Here is a 21,133-nt window from a genome sequence, read left to right on the forward strand (position 1 = left end):
GATTCCCATGGCAGCCTCCCTGTTCAGCTTTAATTTTTTTTGACATGTGTGCACTGAGTAAATTGGTAATACGTTGTCAGCAATATCCAGCTTTCAGCTTGCATTATTGTTTCAACCAGTCATCAAGGTATGACAGTATATGTGGCGTATTATAATCGTACTCAGAAGCAGAACAGAGTCAGAAGACTTGTCTAACCCGTAGTGAAAGATGTACATTCTTTTCAGTAAGTATGTGCTAGGAATTTATTAAAAGCTATAAAATGCTGGAATATAAGACAAAGGAAAAGTTCAGATTGTTTTAATAATTTAAGATAAAGATTTCTGTGTGATGATAACTTGAAACAATAATTCTTGGTGATAGAAAGCATATGGGCTGGGAAGACTGAAGAGCTGGAAATACCACACCGGGTACACAATTTTCTGGTGCTCTGAGGATATCCTGTAAAGTACGGAAGAAAATTTGTGAGGAGTGAAACTGATGAAGTCTAGTTTTCTACTAATTTCTGCTCTGTATCCCCACTTTTTTTTTTTTTTTTTACCCCTTACTCCCCCCTCCTCAATAAAATAACATAATAATAAAAAAAGATCTCCAGCCCACTCCCCGCCATTATAATAGCGGAGGAAACTAAGAGGGACAAGAGGGAGGGAGCTGGTGGTCTTGGCTGGCGTGGAGGTAATCGTGTACTGACTGGCCAGCTAATAGACCACACGGAGGTGGTGATGATTGAGGCTGCACTTTTACACCCTCTTGCTCACTGGGAAACTACATTAAGTTTCTCTTTCTGTTCCCCACATAGGTTTCATGAAAATGAGCAGCTATCTAACCAGTTGGTTCCCATGTGTTTTTGAGAGGCTGGGAGGAGAGACAGCGCAATCACAAGCCCTATCTCGTTAAAAGCTATACCAAAAAAACATACCCCACACTACCAAGACCTCGTTAGGATGAGATGCTGAAGTTTGTGTGGTTTTATGCTTTTTAGATAAAAATATATAGACTGGTTTTGGAAGAGGACAGGTTGAATTGTCTCATTGGTCACTTTTCTGCTGTGATCTTTAGCTCCTTGTCCAACTTTCTTTTTGAGAGCTTAATTTAGATACTGTGCATGCAGTGGTGTTCTGTTTGAGTAACTTCTGTTCTCAGTGCAAATTGTAATTTGATAGAAAAGCGTTTCTGTCCTAAGTAATAACCAAATTAGATCCTCTCTTCTGTTATCCTTTTCTCTGGTAGTGTAACAAAGACATTTATTTCAAATAGCTTCTTGACCTTTTTGAATTCTAAAACTTTGGCAAAAGCTTATTTGCTTAGTGTTGTCAATATATTGAAACTGTCTCTTGCAGAGCCTGCTAGGTTCCAAATCCCGTGGTCCGTTTTGCAATCAGTGTTTTTTTGGGTCTTTTAGATTGTGTAAGGTTTATTTTTTTTTTTTCCTGGCTTTTTTAGATGGAAATTTATTTTGAATTTTTATGGAAGCTTTATTGTATTTCTGTGTTGCAAATTGGTTTTATTGCAAAAGAGCAAATAAAAAATGTATGTGGTGTAATACAGAATACTAATCCAAATTTCTAGGATGTTTGCCCTCTGTGGTAATAACAGCATCCTTGATTAAACAAGAAAAAGCAAAATGCTTTTTGTTTGGGAACTTCCATGCTTTCTAATTCTTGGAATGTCTTTGTCAGTAAATTCACTTTTGGTTCCATTTTCTAACCTGCTGTACTAATGATAGTGTGAGTTAAGTAACAACAAATTATTCTAACCTTTATTACAGTATATACAGTCCGAAAAACTACCTGAGGTCTGGGCTTAGATATGCAAGTACCACTTTTATTGAACAAGAGTAGTGACAAAAGATGGAGCTCAGTGAAATCTGTCAGACTAGGGCAAGCAGTGTCACCCATCTGATGACCAGAACAATCTCTGCTCTTGTTGCTCTGCAGAAGCATGAACATAAGGATATGCTGGCTGCAGGAGAGGTGGCTGAAAGAATGTAATCAACAGGGGACAGAACCGACCTTGGTGACTGTGCCTCTTTTTACGTGCTTATCTGTCCTGAAAGGTGGCTGTCTAAGATCTAACAGTTTTAAAAGACATCCAAAAGTCTCATTCTTACTGTGATGATTTTTCCCAGGGGTAAGAAATCGGAGTTTAAGTAATAGCCGGTGGTGAATTAGGAGTTAAGAGTTAGCTTGCTAAACAAGAACCAGAGTTTCTGACTTGATGGCAGCTTGCCATGCCTTTAGGAATTGGAGGCCCCCACCAGAACTAGTCTATCTTGAATATTCTAGCTAGACTCTTCTCCCTGCTTTCTGCAAGCGTATTATCTTCACCGCTGTAAGCACGTTGTATCTTACTGAGGTGTAACTTCAAAATTGCTTCTTTTTGGCAGTTTGAAACATGATTGTGGGGTATAATCTAAGTCCTGCTGTTAAAGGTTCTTGAAAAGGAGGAGATGATGTTGCAGATGATGCGCTGTAGTGGCATGTAAACCGTAATAGAAAGCTATTTGCAAAAGGGTGGCAGCTGAAATGTTTGTGTTATCTGCATTTGTGTTCACCGCTGATCCTGTATGCTGTTGTAAGAGCATGTAACTCGTGTGTGTGAGGGCATGGCTCTGGGAATACAGATTTCTGTGTGCACTTCAACAGACATCTCGTCTCCACACCCTCTTGTGAAATGCAGCTGTCTTCCTGTAATAAGGAGGTTCTGATGTTCTTTTAAACTCAGTTCTCTATTCATGAAGTATCACAATAAAATACAATAACTTTGTAGGTTTTCTGCATAAGAAAATGCTGGCAGTTCAAAGTGTTGGGGAAGAGAATGCCTCTCACCAAGCCGGCTACTCTGGTGCTGCGCTTGCGTAGCTTTTCTGGTCTGACATACTTCTTTGTAAAACAGAAATATAAAACCCGAGACACACAAATCTGACTGTTAAGCATATTGCATAGTAAATTTTATTTATCTGTGTGTTTTCTGGTTATTTTCTGTGACAAGATATCCAATATGTCATTGCCAAAAGTGGAGTCCTGTGCAGTTGATTTTGATATGAAATCTGTCTTGACAGCTGACAGTCAAACCCCTGAGCAGTTTTGTATCTCTGAAACTCTCACCTGCTTTATATTTGGTACCTTTCTCAGTTAAATCTTTAATATTATTCTTCTTGCCCCTACCTGCCTCCTTGTGACCAGTTCTTCAGTTTCCATGAAGAGATCATGCTATGGGAAGACTCACATCTCTCATAATCTTTTTAGCTGCTTTTTGTTTGGAAGAAGCTTTAGTGGGGAAACAGGCGTTCGGTAGTTGTGTTGTGTGACTTTAAGTTCAGGAACTTTGTGCTTCCTTGATTTGACAATTCTCCTGTCAGCATCTTTTTTTTATAAATGCCTGTTTTTCTGTATTTCTTCTGTGGGCCAAAATCAGGCCATACCTTGTTTTATTCTGGCATTTTAAGGAAAATCAGGTTCCCTGTATTGTTCTTAACAGTCAACATGCTTAAAATTGACTTGACTTCAAGAGTTGACTGAATGATAGTGTTCTTGAATATGATTTAAAAAAAAAAAAAAAAAGCAGTTGCAGAGGGAAAAGAGGAATTGGTATCTATCTGCAACTTAGAACTGAAAACCTTTACGGATTCCTAAACTGCAAGTTCCAAATGAAGCTTTTTCTGCAGTCCCACACAAGAAGCAAATCCATAGGTAGCTAAGTTTCACCAGTCCAGGTGCTTATGGAGTTGCACTTTTTTTTTCCTGTCTTGCTGATCTCCTATTCTCTTACAGCTGCATAAAGTGCCAGGTCCTAAGGTCATGACTGGGTTCCCCTCTGTCCAGCCACAGATATTCAGCAGTGGCAGTTGTACCTTGGGTAATCTCTAAAGCCAAACTTCCATCAGTTGCTTTGCTTTCTCACTCACGGCACTTTTTAGCCTCCTTGTCTCTCAGACTCTTGTTCTCAACATCGCATCTTGTTTCTTGTGCTGGTTACAATGTCTTGAGTTGCCTCTTTTGGCGTCATCATTATCTGTTATATTTGCTGTTGAAACTCCAGTTCAGGCTTTGCTTACTTCCCTGGTCTGAAATAATCTGAATTTTCTCATTCATGAGAAGTGCAAGTTACTTTCAGTTAAACACTGTTTTTTCAGATGCCTGTTCTGTCAAGGCATTAGGCTCTCCATTCTTTGAAGAGTAGACAAGGAACAGCCAGACGTTAATTCAAATTAACCACAATTTAAATTGCCCTTTCAGTTACTGTAGAAACTGTTTTGTTTGGGTGGAGGTGGTGTGGGTTTGTTTTTTGTTGTTTTGGGGGTTTTTTTGGGTTTTTTTTCTTGCTTGGGGGTTGTTTGGGTGCTTTTGAATAAGACCCAATCATTAGATCTATGTACTGAGTTGTGAGGATGGTTTGTTTGGGCTCTCTGTGTTTGGTGGGGATGCAGAGAGGCTTTCCCCTGGGGCAAGAAGACAATGAAGTGGGGATTCTTCACTCAGCATCTCTACCTTCACTCAGCTGGTGTTGATAAAGGCATGAAATGGTATCAGTGATGAGTTACAAAGATTTTGTCTTTTGTTTCTAGAAATAACAGTTGGCATCAGAAATGTAAGAAATATCTTTGTCTGTTTAGTCTCCATGGAGAATTCTGTACCAAAAATAAAGATGCATAAATCATCTACAAGAAAATACTTGTTTTGGGCTTAATGAGGGAAGATAAGAGGTCCCAAAAACTGTACAAGGTTTGCATGTTTGGGATCTGAGGCGTGTGACTACCTTTGGTATTGGTGGACATATTTTTATAACTGAGAAGTGAATTTGGCCTCATTTCTTTATTCTGCTTCTTAAGGTTGAATTATAACTATAGCAGTTGAGGCAGCTGTAGGCTGTAGAGCACTGGAATAGGTTTATATTTCAAGTGTCACTTAATGTGGAGGGAGAATTGAAGCATGCTTTTCTCTTGTAAATAGCCAGGCATTTCTCTTACGTAAATAGGTGTTGTATCCTCCAACTGTACTTTCTCCTGTGTGTGCTGAGGTTTTTTTATGACCACTTACACTTGTTTGACTACAAGATAAGCAAGGAAATGATTGAAAACATGTTTTAAAATTTAACATGGGGTATGTTGCTCTGCTAATGCTTTTCATGCTGGCCTAGAAGAATCATCGTCAATAGTTACTGTAATTCAGTCTTCAACTGCATTAATTATTTTCTCAGCTGCCTGTCAGTTGTGCTTAGTCCTGGTGAATTAATCAAGCAGCCATGTCACGTTGGCCTTTCTCCTCTGTCAATCATGCTTGTGTTACCTGTTCTCTTCAGGTAGGAATGTATAATGACAAGGTTGGATAGTGTTTAATAAGCAAAACCTGTTGTGTTGTTCTGAAACAGAATTACAGCAGAATGTCTATCCCATGCAATAGCAAAGTATAAGACAGGAAAAGCTGGCAGTGGAGCTGCACAGACTCCACAGGCCCTGCGTAGGACACTGGTGGCTGTGTGTGTTTTACAGTAGCATCTTGAGTAATGCCTTGCATGGTACTGTACCAGTGCACCCTCTCCACCATACCCTTTTCTGCTTCCTCTAATGTTAAAACTTCAATACTAAGGTCACTTCTGAGAGAGAAAGATATGGAAGAATGCAAGCTCTGCTCTTGCTTGTTCCCAGAATAATGCTCATAACTAACTAACACTTTGCTTTCAGGCATAAGTTTTAAGTCTTGACCTTCTAGAGCCTTCGAAAAAATGAGGACTATTCTACAGATTTGCTATGCTTAATACATACATAACTGCCTAAGTATAGGCAGAGTACATGATGTGTGGACATGCATCTGTTCTTAGTGCTTTCTGGTTTTATGTAGTCTCTCAGAATGCTGTATTTGCTTTATTTAAATAGAAAAGAGGTCTTCATTTCTCAGAAGCTTTCTCATTTTTGTTTCACAGAAACTATCTTAGAGTATGGACACCAGTAAGAAGACAGAACCCCCTTTATCCGTAGAAATGGTACAACAAAGGGCCAATCCTGATCGCAGTCCTTCAGCATCAATTTATGTTCCAGAGCAAGGTGGCTACAAAGAGAAATTTGTAAATGCTGTGGAAGATAAATATAAATGTGAAAAATGTCACCTCATCTTATGTAATCCTAAACAGACTGAATGTGGACACAGATTTTGTGAGACCTGCATGAATGCCTTGCTAAGGTATGTTTTTTTTGCTGTGGTAGAACATGTTGATATCTTTTAAATCTTGTGAATGGCTGAAAGTAGTATGAACACCATTGTAGTTTTAGGAATACGTTGAGCTAATGCCCTGACTCAAAGCAGCCTTCCACTTATTGCTTGCTTGGCTATTTGTTACCCATATACTGGTGCAAACGTTTGTTGTGTTCTGCTCTGCGTCAGGATGAGACAGCTAAGCTTTCCATCAGTATTGTTGAAATGGTTGTTAAAGTGGTTTAATCCCATGTAGTGATGTGTTAGGTAAGAATTTCATGGCCTGTGGAGCCTAGACTGAGCAGCTATTTTACATGACTGCTAATATGGCTAGTTTGGTGTAGAATACACTTAGCAAATTGTGGCTGTGTGAGGAAGCTAGCTCTGCACCCAGCCTTACAGCTGAGTGGTGGGACCCTTGGATAAATGTCACTGCTCGTGGAGCTTCCTTTACCTGTAACCCTTGTAGCTGTATGTCCTGTATGTTTTGTGGATTCCAGGAGGGTCAGGGAGGCTGGCTTCTCTCTTACTGAGATGTTCGGGCCAGAGTACAAAGCGGGTGAGTGAATGTTACAGGCATAAAATGAACGCTGAGAGATGCAATATTTCCTAGTCTAGGTAAGAATAAAAGTGGGATCATTCAAGGAGTATCTAGCTTTCAAGAAGTATCTGTGCATCAGTAGAAGTATCTTTCTTTGCCTCTCAGCTTTGATGTGTTGCTACTGATTGTATTCAGCAGTGTGATTACAAAACTTGGTCTGATGTTTGAAGATCATTCTGCAAGCTTTAATGTTTTGGGCTAAGTAACTAGTTAATACTTCCATTTACTACTGGGAAAGCAGGGGTACAGAAGAGATTGGGCTCACTGGCTGTTGCACACTGGACTACTAACAGATTATTTGACTTTGGAAGGTCCCGATGATCTTCTGTTTACTTTTTGTGACCATCCTGACTCTGGATTATTAGTTTATATTTCACTTGGAAATACTGTAATCTCAGGTAGATATATATTGAGACTACATGCAGCATGACAAAGGAGATTGGAGGATATAAGATCACTCTGTCTCATGAAGGAGAGTAACCTCTGTATTGGGCATATACAAGGGTCCATAGCTCACTAATGCACTCCTGTAGGTTTTGTGCTACAGCATGTCAAATTTAAAACACCAAACCCTCACCGACCTTTCTTTCAATGCACATTTTCAGGTGAAGTGTCATTTGTATTTAAGAAATGCAGTTATTTCTTTCTGAATATATGTTTTTGGAAGACTCTTGCATGATTAGTGGCAGTGGCTCAGAAAAACAAACATCTGCCATGCTTGGATATCTGTGTGTAGATAGAGCAGATCCTTCACAGTCTAAGCAGTAACAATTCTGGTATTGCTGGAATCTGGGCAATTTTCCTTCCCTGCTGTGAGATATGCACACGTGCTTATTACAGTGCAGCTAGAATATGTGTAATTTTACCTTCCTGACTTTCCAACCAGTCTGTTATTGAAAAGGACACATGGGTAAGGCCATCTACCACACTGTTCTGTCATTTGAGTTATTTCACGATATTTAATGTTTGTTGCAAACATATCCTTTATTAAAACTAAATTCAAAGCTGCTGCTTTTGAGAAATAAAAAATGTGCCATAGCATTGAAAGCAGCATAAGTTTATGTTGTTTCTGTATTTGCACAAAGAATTTTCATTTGGTGTGGATATGCTGCTACACACACATACACTCTGATTATATGCTAGCAGCTTCTGTTCCAGGGTTATTTGAGGACAAAGAATTGGGTGTCAGTGTAGATAATGCGGTAAAGATGTCTGCTCAGTATGCAGCAGTAGTTTAAAAGAGCAAGTGGATGCTTGAGTGAATTCAGTAAGAGCAAGAAAAGCATGACATTGTATTAAACACTATATGCCCTCAAGTAGATTAGTTTCCTTTTTTTTAAGTTAAGAAAAACATTACAGATACTGAAGCTGCAAGGTAGTTAAGATGCTCAGAAATATGATGAGACAGAGAATGGTCAGCTGAAGGAGCAGAAGCCAGTGAGATGATTTGAAGTAATCATACTGATTATATAACATAATCAAACTTATTCAGCATTTTGTATTAATTTGCACTGCTGTTAGTAGCTGCAACTTATGTTGCCTGTCAATGAGTTGCTTTACAAAAGAATGTACCTAGTGCTTCTCATCCATAGACATCTGTGCTTTGCATGGGAGATCAGTATGACTATCGCCATTTTACATGGAGAAAAGGAGCTAAAAAGGAATGAAGAGACTTACGCAATGACACCTAGGAGGTCAGAGCCCATAATAGCTGTAGGAACCCAGCTTTCCTACACTCCGGTTTCCATGCACTGCTCTGCTCCTCAATCTACCTGTTGTCTAAGGGATCACACGTTTGGTAATTAGATTACAAAGGCAGCTACAAGGCAGTAGTTCAGGTAAAGGAGGGAGCAAGGATCTGTAACAACTGCTAAAACCAGAACAGACTTGGAGGTGGACATAAATATTTTTTTACCTTAAAAGGAGGTGCAATTGACTGTCAGAGAAAGTAAAGTTTAATCGAGTGTTGTTTGAAAAAGGACTGGATAATTAATGGAAGAGACAAGATTTTGCTTGTTTGCACAGATAAATTGAGAAGTGACAAAAATTGTGGATCAGGCACAGACTGTAAAATAGAGAATGGATTTTGCTGGCTTCAAGAAAACCACTGAGCAGTTGGCTGGAGAAATTGTGGTGGTCTTATTTAATTGGGAATGCCAGATACTGTCCAGTGAAAACTCAGTGTTCAAATTTCTTTGAGATAACATCATGTTATCTCATTACCATGAACTACATACTCTTGATTTTAAAATATATTGAGTAATCATGACTAAGTAAACGTCTTCATAAACTGAAAATTTTACGCTACAAAATTTCAGGTGAGTTAAAATAACTTTTCTGTTTCCTTTTCTCTCCAGTTCTTCTAGCCCAAAATGTACAGCGTGTCAAGAAAGCATAGTAAAAGATAAGGTATTGTTGAAATTCTTCCTTACTCAAGAGCATTGAATTGTGTGGCATACATAAGATATGTTGCTGCTTTGTGGTAATTATTTCATAAGCCTAATAAGCTACCTGAGGAAGATAGTTTTGTTAAAAAACGTAAACCATGTATTTTATATAGGAAGACAGCTCATTCTTACAATGTTAACCACATGGTAGAAAACAACATGTCAGCTTCATCTCTAATGGTCCAGCCAGATGTCACATCTTGTTTACATAGTTGGGAGCTGCAGCAACATGTTGCATTTGTCCTCCCATCAGCCAGGAGGATGATAAGAAATACTGCATCTCTTGTAGATGCAGAGATGTCACAGATCAGGGCAAACTTTACTTGTGGTTTGGCTCCAGACCAGTGTCTACTGTTTCGATAACCTGTTTTTACAGCGTGTTGTTCTGTGAACCACACTGGAACCAGAACAGTGTGGAGTTACCGTAACTGTAACAGAATCAGGTTCTTTTTATATGGATAATTTATTTTACTGATACTCTCGTTACTGTTTTTCACAGCAAATCTTTGTGTTGCCTTTGAAAGATTGTGGGGAGAGAAAATTCTTTTCGACCTAGTACGTGGTTTATGCAGTTTTTGTGTTAGTCTTCTAAAGTGTTTTCTAAATTCTTTGTATTAGTAGTCTTTCTGGCCTAAGCTAATACACATCATAGTAACCATTTTCAAGAAAAGTCTAGTGGATACATCAATCTCTCCTTGTCTTAACTCAGCATAGTTCTCTGAACAGTGCTCAGTGTAATTTAGCTTTGGCATGGGTATGCTCTCCGGGAGCTTAGACCAGTAATCTTGATGTCTATTTTATTTGTCCTTTGACTTTCTAGCTCCCAATATATATAAATGTGTACATTTGTTATGGAACCTCAAATATCTTTAAAACAAGAGGAGGACATGTTTGTTAAATACATGTTAGACTAACTGTGCAAGTCAGTGATTTCATGAAACTGGAAACCTCTCTTCCCATAGAGCACTGATGTCCAAAATCACTGAATAGCTTTTAGATAGTCTTGGACAAACTGTTTTAAAACTGTCTTCTTACCTTAACCTTCAGTCAGTAAAACTGTGTCCAGTAACCTGTGAATTACTTTGGAAAAATTACTACAGTACTGGCAATTGATTATTCAAATGAGATTTGTTGATTCATTAACTTCACACATGCACCTGAAAAGTGAACTGGAATCGGTGATCTGTGTCAGATGAGATCGGATGAGAATGGCTGCGGTGTTTCTTCACTGACACTGGGTATAGATTCATAGTCACTGGACAGATCCGATCGTAATTCATAGCCGCTGCTGTTAAATGTTAGCATGCGGAACTGTTCTGTAATTACAGTAACGCTGCAGTGCATGCAGTATCACAGAACTCGGTTTGTCAGAGAAGTAGTCACAGGTTGGGCTTGGTTCTTTGGCATTTCTTCATGGTCATAAGAGCAATTGCAGAATGACTGTAAGTTTTCATCCCTTTGTTTTGGACTTCACATAGTAGTAATGATATTCAGTCCTGTCTCCAGTTCCTGCCCTTGGCAGGGGGGACATTTTGAATGTGCAGTTGTGTTGCCTCTCTATCTTTTATGGGATATCACCCATAAAAGGTGAAAAATCCAAACCCCAAGTTCTCTGTTTCCAACTTTTTTCAGTTCTATTATACACAAGAAGTGCTGAAGAGGCTTATGAACATTAAAATGCAGAGATAGTTGGAGCCTGCTTATCTGTGGAATAATAAAGCTACTCCAGTCTAAGACCATAGAAAATATCTTTAATTATGTGCTACTAATGAAGTCTAGTCATTGTGGGAACTATCTTCCATGAAATCCTTCCTCTCTGAGCCACTGTGCTTTGGCTCTTTCTTGTGTTATGTTATTGTGCCTAATACACCAGCTTCTCAATGTTCTAGCTTATGCAAGCCTACTATTGACAAGCAAATAGCAAAAAATTTAGTCCTCTTCCTGAACCTTCCCTTTATTGTATTTATAGTAAAAGTAGCAGAGCATCTGTCCAAATATTCTCTTTCACTGGGCTGCTTCATACTGGAGGAATCTCGGTGATGTGCACGTTCAAGAAAATTTGAATGATAGGGTTTTATTTCTGGCACGTAAGGCTAGAATTAAATGACACTGGTGTAGACAGATTGCAGCCTCTACTTTATTTGAACTTGCATATTCTTGAGTGTCTACATTTTCTAAAAGAAAGTGGGTTTTGATTTTTCAGGTATTTAAAGATAATTGTTGCAGGAGAGAACTACTTGCCCTTCAAATATACTGCAGAAATGAAAACAAGGGCTGTAAAGAACAGCTATCTTTGGGTCAATTACTGGTGAGTAATCTAACATAGTCATAAACTTCCTTTTGAGTTAAAGACCGAGAAGAAATCTTGCAAATAAAAACCCTGGTCCTTTTCGTGAGTTGCTCACACTAGTAGTTAATCTGATTTATAAATTCCAGAATAAACTGTTTTTAAACTCTGGGTTTTGATAAGCTATAAGGAACTGTAGTAAAAAGTCATGTGATTGTGTGACACTAAAGCTCAGAAACGTAAATACATGAAGCAAATGAGAACTTGAGGGAGAGCTAAAATTGGGGGAAAATCTTTGTGTACTTTACAAATGTGAGAAATTTGGATTTCTTTTTGGTTTACTTTTATTTTTATTTTCCAGTCTCAGTCCTCTCATGTAAGTGGTGGTTTATGCATGGAGTCAAACCTTTGGCTTGCTTCTCCAGACTTGCACAAAATAATCTGTAGCTTTGTTTCGTGAAGGCGTAACATTGCAGTAATCCAGTAATTTAACAGTTGTAAAGTACGGCTACACAGCAGTTTGTAGTGAGATGTGTAGGTACTTGCTTTGAATGAGCAAGCCCAAGTACTGAAACAACTTAAAGAAGCCCCTATGTTTATGTGGAATAATATACCTTGAAAAAGAACGTTTAGCATTTGTTTAAATAGCCTATGTGGCATTTTGGACTGTTAGAATGCTTTTAGTACAAAAGTAGCTCACGTACATCTATAATACAGCGAAATCTGCTGTCCAGGTAAAGGGAGTGTAAAGTCAGAAATGTATTCCTGAGTAGATGTGTGAGTGTTTGCTCTTGCACAATATAGTGTGCAAAATAACTTTGCGGTTCTCAAGTTATTTAATGTGAGATGTCTACAAAGGATAAAAAGACGTGCACAAAAATTAGTTGACTTTTTTTTTTATTTTTCAGATGCATTTGAAAACTGATTGTCAGTTTGAAGAACTGTCATGTCCTCGTGCTGATTGCAAAGAAAAAATACTGAGAAAAGACTTGCCAGACCATGTAGAGAAGACCTGTAAATACCGGGAGACAACCTGTAAATACTGTAAAAGCCAAGTCCCAATGATTATGTTGCAGGTGCAGTATTTTCTTGTGTATATAGAACGAGATTCCATACATTAACATGGAATAATAACTCTTCTTATGCTTCTGTGTAGCTGCCAATAGAGCCTTGGCATGTCAGCCTGAATTAGTAAGTCAAAAAAGAAAATAGGCTGACTTTCAAAACACTTTTTTTTTTTTCCCTGTGTAAACACCAGTTACAACATTGACTGGGAAATATTTTTTTTTCATGTTCGTATACTGCATTTAAAAAGAATTCAGATCCACTGCATGATATTGATGCTAAAGTAATTTTTTTCTGTGGTTTTTTTATTTTGCTTATTTTGATGTGATAAATGCAACTACCATGATAACAGCAAAACATTGTGCAGGAAAAATATAAGCATAGCAATTGACTGGAGAAATAGCACCTTTCCGTATAATCCTTCTTGGGGTACTGTGTGATCTGTTACGAGGGGAAAGGAGGAGACAATGTAAAAACAAATTGTGTCTTGGTGTAACCAGCAATGGTACATGACAGGCCTAGGCAGCATTGTTGCTGTTCTTGGCATACGAGTAGGTTGTCTCAGAAGCAGCGTTTTGTGAATTAGAAGCATAGAACAGAGGTTGAGAGAATCATACTTACTCCACACATAAATTGTAACTTGGCTATGTTTGCATTACTTTGTATTGAACTGTATTATGCTGAGTCACTCAGTTCTGTAATTTTTTTCTGTAATTTTTAACATTTTTTACAAAAATTCTTTTTCCATAGTTTGACAGTCTTGGATTTCAGACCTTCTTAGCATAGTAAGAGTGGTGAGAATTTCATTTTCATTTGTGTTCTTGAGTATTTTTTTGTTAGATGAAGTCTCACAACAATGAGAAGCATTCTTTGCTCAGAGGTGTTGTTACAAAAGGCGTAGGTGGAATCTCACCAAGTTCTGATTTAGATCTGGCTTTCAGTTATTTGAGTGCATACTTGCAAGGGCTGGTACTTTATAATTGTGCATTACCTAGCATAAGGTGGCTGAGATGTGAAAATACACAGGGAAAATTAAGTTTACAATGTGTTTATTCTTGCACATTCTGATACAGAGTATTAGACTGTATTTAGTTAGATTATGGATGCTGTTCTCCCAGAATTTTCTTTAGGCTGGGAATTGGTGTGGGGCAAAGAGTGATACTGAAAAATATGTAGTGCCTTAACAGACAAAATCAATGACTATTAAATATGTCTTGTTGTACAAACAGGATTTCCATATCTAAGCAACATGCTCACATGCTTCCTTGTAGGCAGTTTCTTTTTATAGGACCAATGTAGTTAGATTTTTGAGAGTCTGAAATCATACTTATGTTTTGAGGAACATAGAACTGGTTTAAGAGCTTTCTCAGATTTTTAATTCACAGCAAAACCTATTTTAGACATTCACATTGGAAACAAGAACGGCATGTTACTCTGAAGTACAGAAAATAGTGTTTGTAAATGAAGAAATTGTTCTCCAAAATCTTAAGTGGTGGAATTCTGAGTTGCTTTAAGAGGTAATAAATTGGCTTACCCAGGGAGCCAAAGTGGTTTGTTAAAATTTAGTTTTATGTTGAGATGCCACTATTTTGATTGTATTCAAGTTGGTACCCCTGTTCATCTGCCCTTAAAAGTTCTAAACAAATCTACCTTTGCAAATCAGAAACTTTCCAAGCACTGTTAGATGTTAATCATCAGCTTGTATGTTTCAGTACATAGAAAAAGGACAGCTTACTCTACAATGAGAAGATTGGCAATTGGCTGCAATTTTTTTTTTTTTGCCTAGATTTTTAAGAGTTCAGTGATTATAGAAATGCAAATGGCTTTTACTTGTTGTGGCCTGATAAAATGTTACCTCATTGTACTTTGATAATGAGACTGCATGTTTGAATGAAAGGCTCCTTTTGACTTCTCATTTGTCACCCAAACCTTGAGTTCATCTCTAGTGTCTGTAGCCTAAAATTTTCTCTAATGTGATAATGACTGAAGCAGGCCTCGGTGACTTGAACTGAAAATGGAGCTAGAGGGAGCATACCGAGAAAAAAGGTATGCAAATGGAAACAAAAATAATTTTACCGAAGTATGTGTGGTTCATGTCTTCATAGAATCCCATGACCTGTGGGGTAGGAAATCCCCACTGTTGGAGGCAGACTCTTTCGTTAATGATGTCAGTACACATTTTTTTAGATTGTATTTGTGTTGCCTGTAATGTCACTAAGCAAGTTAACGTCTTAATTTCTCATCTTTTGTTTAAACCATCTAAAAAGTCAGGGGTTTTTTTTGTCACAAAGCTCTTATGTCACAAATGCCTCTTCCATTGCAGAAGTTCTGGCAGATAAAGATGGTGCGTTGTTAAAACAAAAATTAGGGGCCTGAAGTGCTTCTGAATTATTCTGTTTTTCTGTGGATGATCCACAAAATTGCTTGAAAGTGCTTCTCCTATCAAAATTGGCACTTGGGCAGTATTAGAACAATACAGATCTGGAAGGACAGCATTACTTAGTGCCTAGGCTCTTCACTGCCACCTTAGCCACAAGAAGGCTGTCCCAGGCAGACCTTGCCAAGGCAGTCTGGACTCCGCTCCATAGTCTGAAATACAGCCAAGCTGACTGGGACAGCCACAGGGGAACACACACGAGACATTTGTCATCCTGCTCCCTTGTTGCTGCTATGGAACCGGACGCGTTCCTAATGCGGCACTGGCTGCTCTGGGAGCCATGTTAGTACCCTGCCTGCCCCCCGTCTGTGCCGGGTGCCCGGCATGTGGCATCACCCCTGTCTTATGCTGCATTTGGCTTTTGGTTTTGTGTGCTCCGCTGTGTGAATGTACCTGGTCGGTAGGAAGAGGATTCTGCCACTGGAATGGGATTACTCTGGGATATCCTGGAGTCACTGGAAAGGCTCCCCTTTGTTTCAGTGGGTGGGCCCTGGGATGCATGGTGAGGAGGAGAGTTGGGGAGAGGGCTGAGAAGAAGCTGTGGTTTTATTACAAAGAGAGAGTCGATGTCATGGCCTTTGCCAGATAGTTTGGGTTGGTTAGAGAAAAGTGTAAGGGAATTAAAATCAGAGAATGAATGTTAGAAGGGGGTATTATTTTTCTAGTTTTGTAGTTGATAAACCATTAAAGAAGCCTGTAGGGCAGTGGGCTCCTAAGCTGCATGATAGTGTGATGTCTCTCTCCAACATGATTACAGACGTGTTCAGAATGTGGGGGCCCAGGTCCAGCTGTTGAGTCTGAGCAGAAATGGGCCTGTTGCTTGTCAGAAGGGTATGGCAGTCGCCCTGCCAGAGGTTATTCTGAGGAGAGGTGTTGTCAGGCTGTAAGCATTACCCCTGGCTGGGTATCTGTATTGGGGTGGGGAGGGCCTGGAGCTAGCTCCTCACCCTCCATCATGGCGGGGAAGGCCTGGAGCTAGCTCCTCACCCTCCATCATGGCGGGGAAGGCCTGGAGCTAGCTCCTCACCCTCCTCATGCTCTGGGGAGCTCTGGCTGGAGCAGCTTAGGCTTCCATGCCTTTTGTTGCTGTGATTGTCTCCGTGTGCTATACCAAGTGCACTAGTGCAAATGAGGAGGACAGCAGGATAGACTTGCTTCAGAACAGCCTACCGGATGATCTGTTTTTAAACGTGAGGAGGTACACATTTTCAAGTATTTGCAGGTGTATGACAGAAGTTCTGAACCGAGGCCTTTCACATCTCAGAGCTTGGGTCTCCTTCACATCCTGGTTTTGTTTCAAAAAAACAGACAACATTACTGGGCAAAAAGGGCATGCTATTTGTTCTTCCTTTTCTGACAGGCTTATAAATCTAGACCTTTATTTCTTTCGCTTTTCTTAAGTACCAGAAATGAAACAGTTGTTTGAAGTTGAATGGGACATCAATAATTAAAATTTAGTGCACATTGACAAGAATTAGTAAAGAGTAGAAAAAAAACCTGACGTGAAATGAAAAACTTTGTTTTCCAAATTTTTCACTTTGTTGCAAAAAGCTTGGGCCTGATTTTCTTCCCTCCCCGTGGCAATATGGTTTGACAGCTATACTGAAGTATCTGTAATCATCTAGGTTCAGATCAAAATGCCTGCCCAGCATTACGATAAAATTTAAACATCTGTTTGAATTTCGGTTGTATAACAGTGTGGCTTAGTATCAGATGTTTAGGAATCAAAATCAGAAAAGAATTGGAAGGGGAATATCCCTACACAGGAAAGATAGATTCTCTGAGAGTGGGGTGTACATCTTTGAAAAGCTTTTCCATGCACTTTACTAAACAGGACATCTGCAGTGGTTCTGCTCGCTCTTAAAGATGCCCATTTTTGTGAGAAATTCTTGGGGAAGAAAATGTAACTTCTTGTATTGTTTCATCGCTCTAAGCAAAACCAATAAAATGGGAAGCAAATAGGTTTACTCTGTGTGGGGAAATACGTCTATTGAAAGCATAAACTGATGTTCAAGCAATTGCAGTTCTCTAACTCTGTACAATTGGGTTAGACATTGAAAAAATCTTGTGTAGTTTTTTGGGGTTTTTTTAGTTATTGTGTGATGCTTTTCCTTGCAGGTAAATCTTCTCTTTAATTTCAGAGTAAGAGTTGATATGTGGTTTGCTTTTTCCTCTGTAGAAACATGAAGATACAGACTGCCCGTGTGTCATGGTTTCGTGTCCTCATAAATGTAGTGTTAAAACACTCATGAGGAGTGAGGTAAGAAGTCATACCCAGTGTTGTGCTGAAAAATTAAATGATTTTTTTTTTTTAGTGAGATCTCGCAAGAATTTTGCCAGAAGCCATTTCCTTATTAAAATGTGAGATCTAAAGAAAAGCTTTTTCTACCCCACAGTTAAGTGTGATAACACTCCAATATTTTTAATGATTTCTTGAAAAACTATTTTAAAAGTAGTAATTTCTTAGTTTTGTGTCATTATTACACTTTGCTTGCCCAAGATTAGCGCATGTCTCTCCTGCTTTTGTTTTTACTAGCTCTCCCCCTGCCCTTCCACCATTTGAAGTATTGAACACAATAGAGCAGCATCTTGGGCTAGTTAGCTGATATTAAAATAAAAAGAGATAATTAATATTTAGTGCACATTGACAAGAATTAGCAAAGACTAGAAAAAAATATCATATATACCTGTAGAATTGTTCCATGGAAAAAATTAAATTATTATTAGATCTGTTAAATTTGGGAAAAAATAGTAACTGACACTTAGAGAATCAGTATCAGGTACAGGGTAATAGGAGTACAACATTGCAGCAGACAGATGCAACAATGCATAAAAATGTCTCTTAATATGTAGAAGCTTGCAGTAATATATAGACCATATTAAAAAAAAATATCAAAATCCGTCTTGTTTGAACAGATCCATGTTCTTGTACATTGACAGATGCTACTTATATCTTTGAAAGTCAATGTGCATTATTTTATCCTAAAAACAGAACTTACTCACCAAGGATGGGGAAGAGCTTGTTTAAGTCTTCACCACTCTGTAAGCCTCACTTAGGGAAAGTTGAGTTTCTGATCTGAAGATAAGCTTTTCTCTTTTCACTGGTACTTGCTTCCGAAGTTGGATTCGTACTATTTTTCAGTTACACTTGTAAATTATTGATCATGTCATAGTGCACAAGGCATATAAGGCACCTGTGAAACACAGAGGCAGTCTTTTCCCCCAGGATAATGAAATACATGATAGATACTGTACCCATTAAAAGAAATTGAACTGTTAAGAAAAGAGAAAATACATATACTGAACATACTGAACCAATTCTGTCAGTGCTTACTTCCAACTTTAGATCCTGGTTCTGGAGCACGTAAACATATTCTTAAATCTTGACTTCAGCAGTTACTTGAGAAAGAGGTGCATCTGAGCGCTAATTAGAATCGGCCCATTAACGGCTAGGTCGTTACACGTATAGTCAGGATTGGGTTCTGATACTACTGGTAGAAACAGAACTTGCCCTGCATCATCTGTTGCTGTATGTTGTTTAATTTTTTTCTGATGCTGTGAAAATGTATATATTACTTAGGTGCATGATTAGGAATAACAATTTTTAATGCAGAAAATGGGAAAATGCCTGCCTAACAGTTCGCAAAAATTCTGTAGTGTGCAAGTGAATATCTTACTGTAGAATAAAAGGCAATTTTTCATGTTTAATTCATAACTCCTTGGCAGACTTCTAGTTTTGAGAAGTTGAAAATGTGGCGTTCTTGTAAAGCCTGTTACACCACATGTCTCTCTTATATGGTCTTTTTTTTTTTTTTTTAACCATGTGTCTTTTGAAATTATACTGTGATTTTCTGCAGAGAGTGTTTAGAACATGAGGTGTATATCAGAGATAAGTGACCAGTTGCATTTTGGTATGAGATTTTAAAGACTGCCCTGCCTGTTCCAGAGCTACACGTTCAAAGCAGCACTGGTTCACCACTTCTTCCGATGGAGGTGGATGAGCTGAGTCATGTGGGGCTTATGGTGTGGGAATTTCAAATGAGATTTTGAAACCCAAAAGAGTGGTGCCAGATGAGGAGCTAGGCCTTAGCTCCTGTCTGCTGTGTGGGAAATACAAACTGCAGATCCTGATTTTGAAGAGTGTTTGTTGCACTAGCCTGTCCAAAAATGGCTCTTTGCTCCAACTTTCAGGTGGTTTGCATCCAGCTGCTGCCGTCTCTGCTGCAATGGCGGCTGTCTGTATATATGTATATGCTTCTGTGAATTGGTTTATTTTTAAATGAAAAGTTGTCTATGCTCCTAATAATCCAAGTTATTGGAATAAACCTCAATCTGTGAAAAATGCAGGCATTTTATTAATCAGTTTTAATCCTGTGTACTGCATTTTCTTTAGTTACTTAACTATACCTATTCTAAAACTCTTCATCTGTTTCATGCAGTACTCGTTTAGTCTTTTTTGTGTAATTTAACCATTAAGTTTAGGCACGGAGAATTGCATGTTATGTTTTGAAAAATTGGTTCCTCGTGAAACTAGGATTAAAAAAAATGTACTGTAGTACAGTGAAACTGATCTTAAGACTTGCTAAGAACATTAGTAAAATCACTTGTTGAGAAAAGATTAGTCTTTTGTTAAATTCAAATGAAATCATAAATAATTGTAGAGTGTGTTCTTGTTTGCTTTTTTTAATTGGGTTGCCTATTGAAATAGTCTTTAGTAGAAGTTTCACTGTATATTAAATGTATCACACTGTATTGGCATGTGCGTGTGGTTTACATATGTGTATATATAGTATTTGCACTTTAGCTTAGACTGGAGAAAATATACACACGTGTATTGTATGTTCTGCAAATGGCACACAATACAAACCTGATAACCTGTGCCCTTTATGTTTTGAGCATTATCATGCAAACGTCTTTTGCCAAAACTCACATTTTTTTCCTATTGCAGTTGAATGCACATTTGTCAGAATGTATTAATGCCCCAAGTACCTGTAGTTTTAAGCGTTATGGCTGCACTTTTCAGGTCAGTATATAACAATTATACTTCCCAATTGATGAAAATCTGCAAATAGAACCTAACTCTTTGACGTGAAAGTTCTGGACTTCTCTAGTCTTGGTTAACAAAAAAATCATCCAGTTGCACCAAGTGATTATGCAGCAGATGTTTGGTTTTGCATTTTAAAAGTGAACAAAATAAAAAGCCCACACATTCCTGCAGTGGTTTGAGTACGTCTTGTTGAGGTAGGAAGATGACACATTTGAATAACTTAGAATAAAAGGAAAGTCACTTTTGTTCTTCAGAAAATAGACTAGTGACTTCAGTTGTTTCTATGAAAGTATTTATTTATTTTCTTAAGTATGTTTATGTTTTCTCTCATTTGGGTATCTTAATATTTTTAGGGTTAAACATAGGTTAGTGCACTTAAAGTGTAGTTTTATGTGCATTCATACGTATGTATGCACATAGGTGTATAATCAAAGCATAGCATGAAATTTATTTTTTTTAAAAATTAGATTTCAATCCTGGCAATCCCTGCAATAATTTAAAAAAAAAAATAAAGCCAAACCTCAGAGCTTAGTTTCAGTAGTATTATTCCTGTCTTTTCCAATATTCTGCTTCCCATACCATGTATCTTGGGGAATTTGGATGCTTAAGTAACGATGAGATTAGTCAGGAAATTTCAGAAACCACTGACAGGAAAAAGTGGAGTTTATCAGATAGTGTTTCATTTGTTAGCCCATGATAACTTAGAGGCAAGAACTGTAAGCAGCAACACTTCCCAATAAACTACTTCCTGCAGGTATTTCCAAGTTCTTAAGTAATGAGCATTCATCACTTTAAGTATTAACAGTAATGCTCTTAGTGGTAGAACTGATCAATGCTGTAACCCTGCCCACTGTTATGTCTTATGTATTGCCATTCATTTTATGTATGTATATGTGTGCATATATGTACATATATCCACATATATATTTTTAGTATTTTATATAGAGTACATACCTTGAGGATCATTGAAACCATTTCAGTTGCTTTGCAGCATATCTACCATCAAAGCTAATATACTCTGCATTGCAAAACACTTACTGAAGTACGTGTAATGCAACAC

General features: G+C 38.2%; 1 protein-coding gene across 12 annotated transcripts in view; it reads left to right on the forward strand.

The window, feature by feature from the left end:
• TRAF3 (TNF receptor associated factor 3) overlaps positions 1-21,133 on the forward strand; it is a 71,286-nt gene that overhangs the window by 30,465 nt on the left and 19,688 nt on the right. For 10 of the 12 annotated variants that reach the window (XM_056345516.1, XM_056345515.1, XM_056345513.1 and 7 more), the window contains 6 exons: positions 5,921-6,177; positions 9,148-9,199; positions 11,441-11,545; positions 12,433-12,600; positions 17,206-17,286; positions 19,975-20,049. In XM_056345516.1, coding sequence (XP_056201491.1) covers positions 5,936-6,177; positions 9,148-9,199; positions 11,441-11,545; positions 12,433-12,600; positions 17,206-17,286; positions 19,975-20,049 — 723 coding nt within the window. In that variant the 5' untranslated portion in view covers positions 5,921-5,935. The remainder of the gene's footprint in view (positions 1-5,920; positions 6,178-9,147; positions 9,200-11,440; positions 11,546-12,432; positions 12,601-17,205; positions 17,287-19,974; positions 20,050-21,133) is intronic. The other 2 variants (XM_056345523.1, XM_056345524.1) reach the window with 1 other exon arrangement.

Source organism: Falco biarmicus, chromosome 7 (assembly GCF_023638135.1).
Source record: "Falco biarmicus isolate bFalBia1 chromosome 7, bFalBia1.pri, whole genome shotgun sequence".
In the NCBI taxonomy this organism is placed as follows: Eukaryota; Metazoa; Chordata; class Aves; order Falconiformes; family Falconidae; genus Falco; species Falco biarmicus.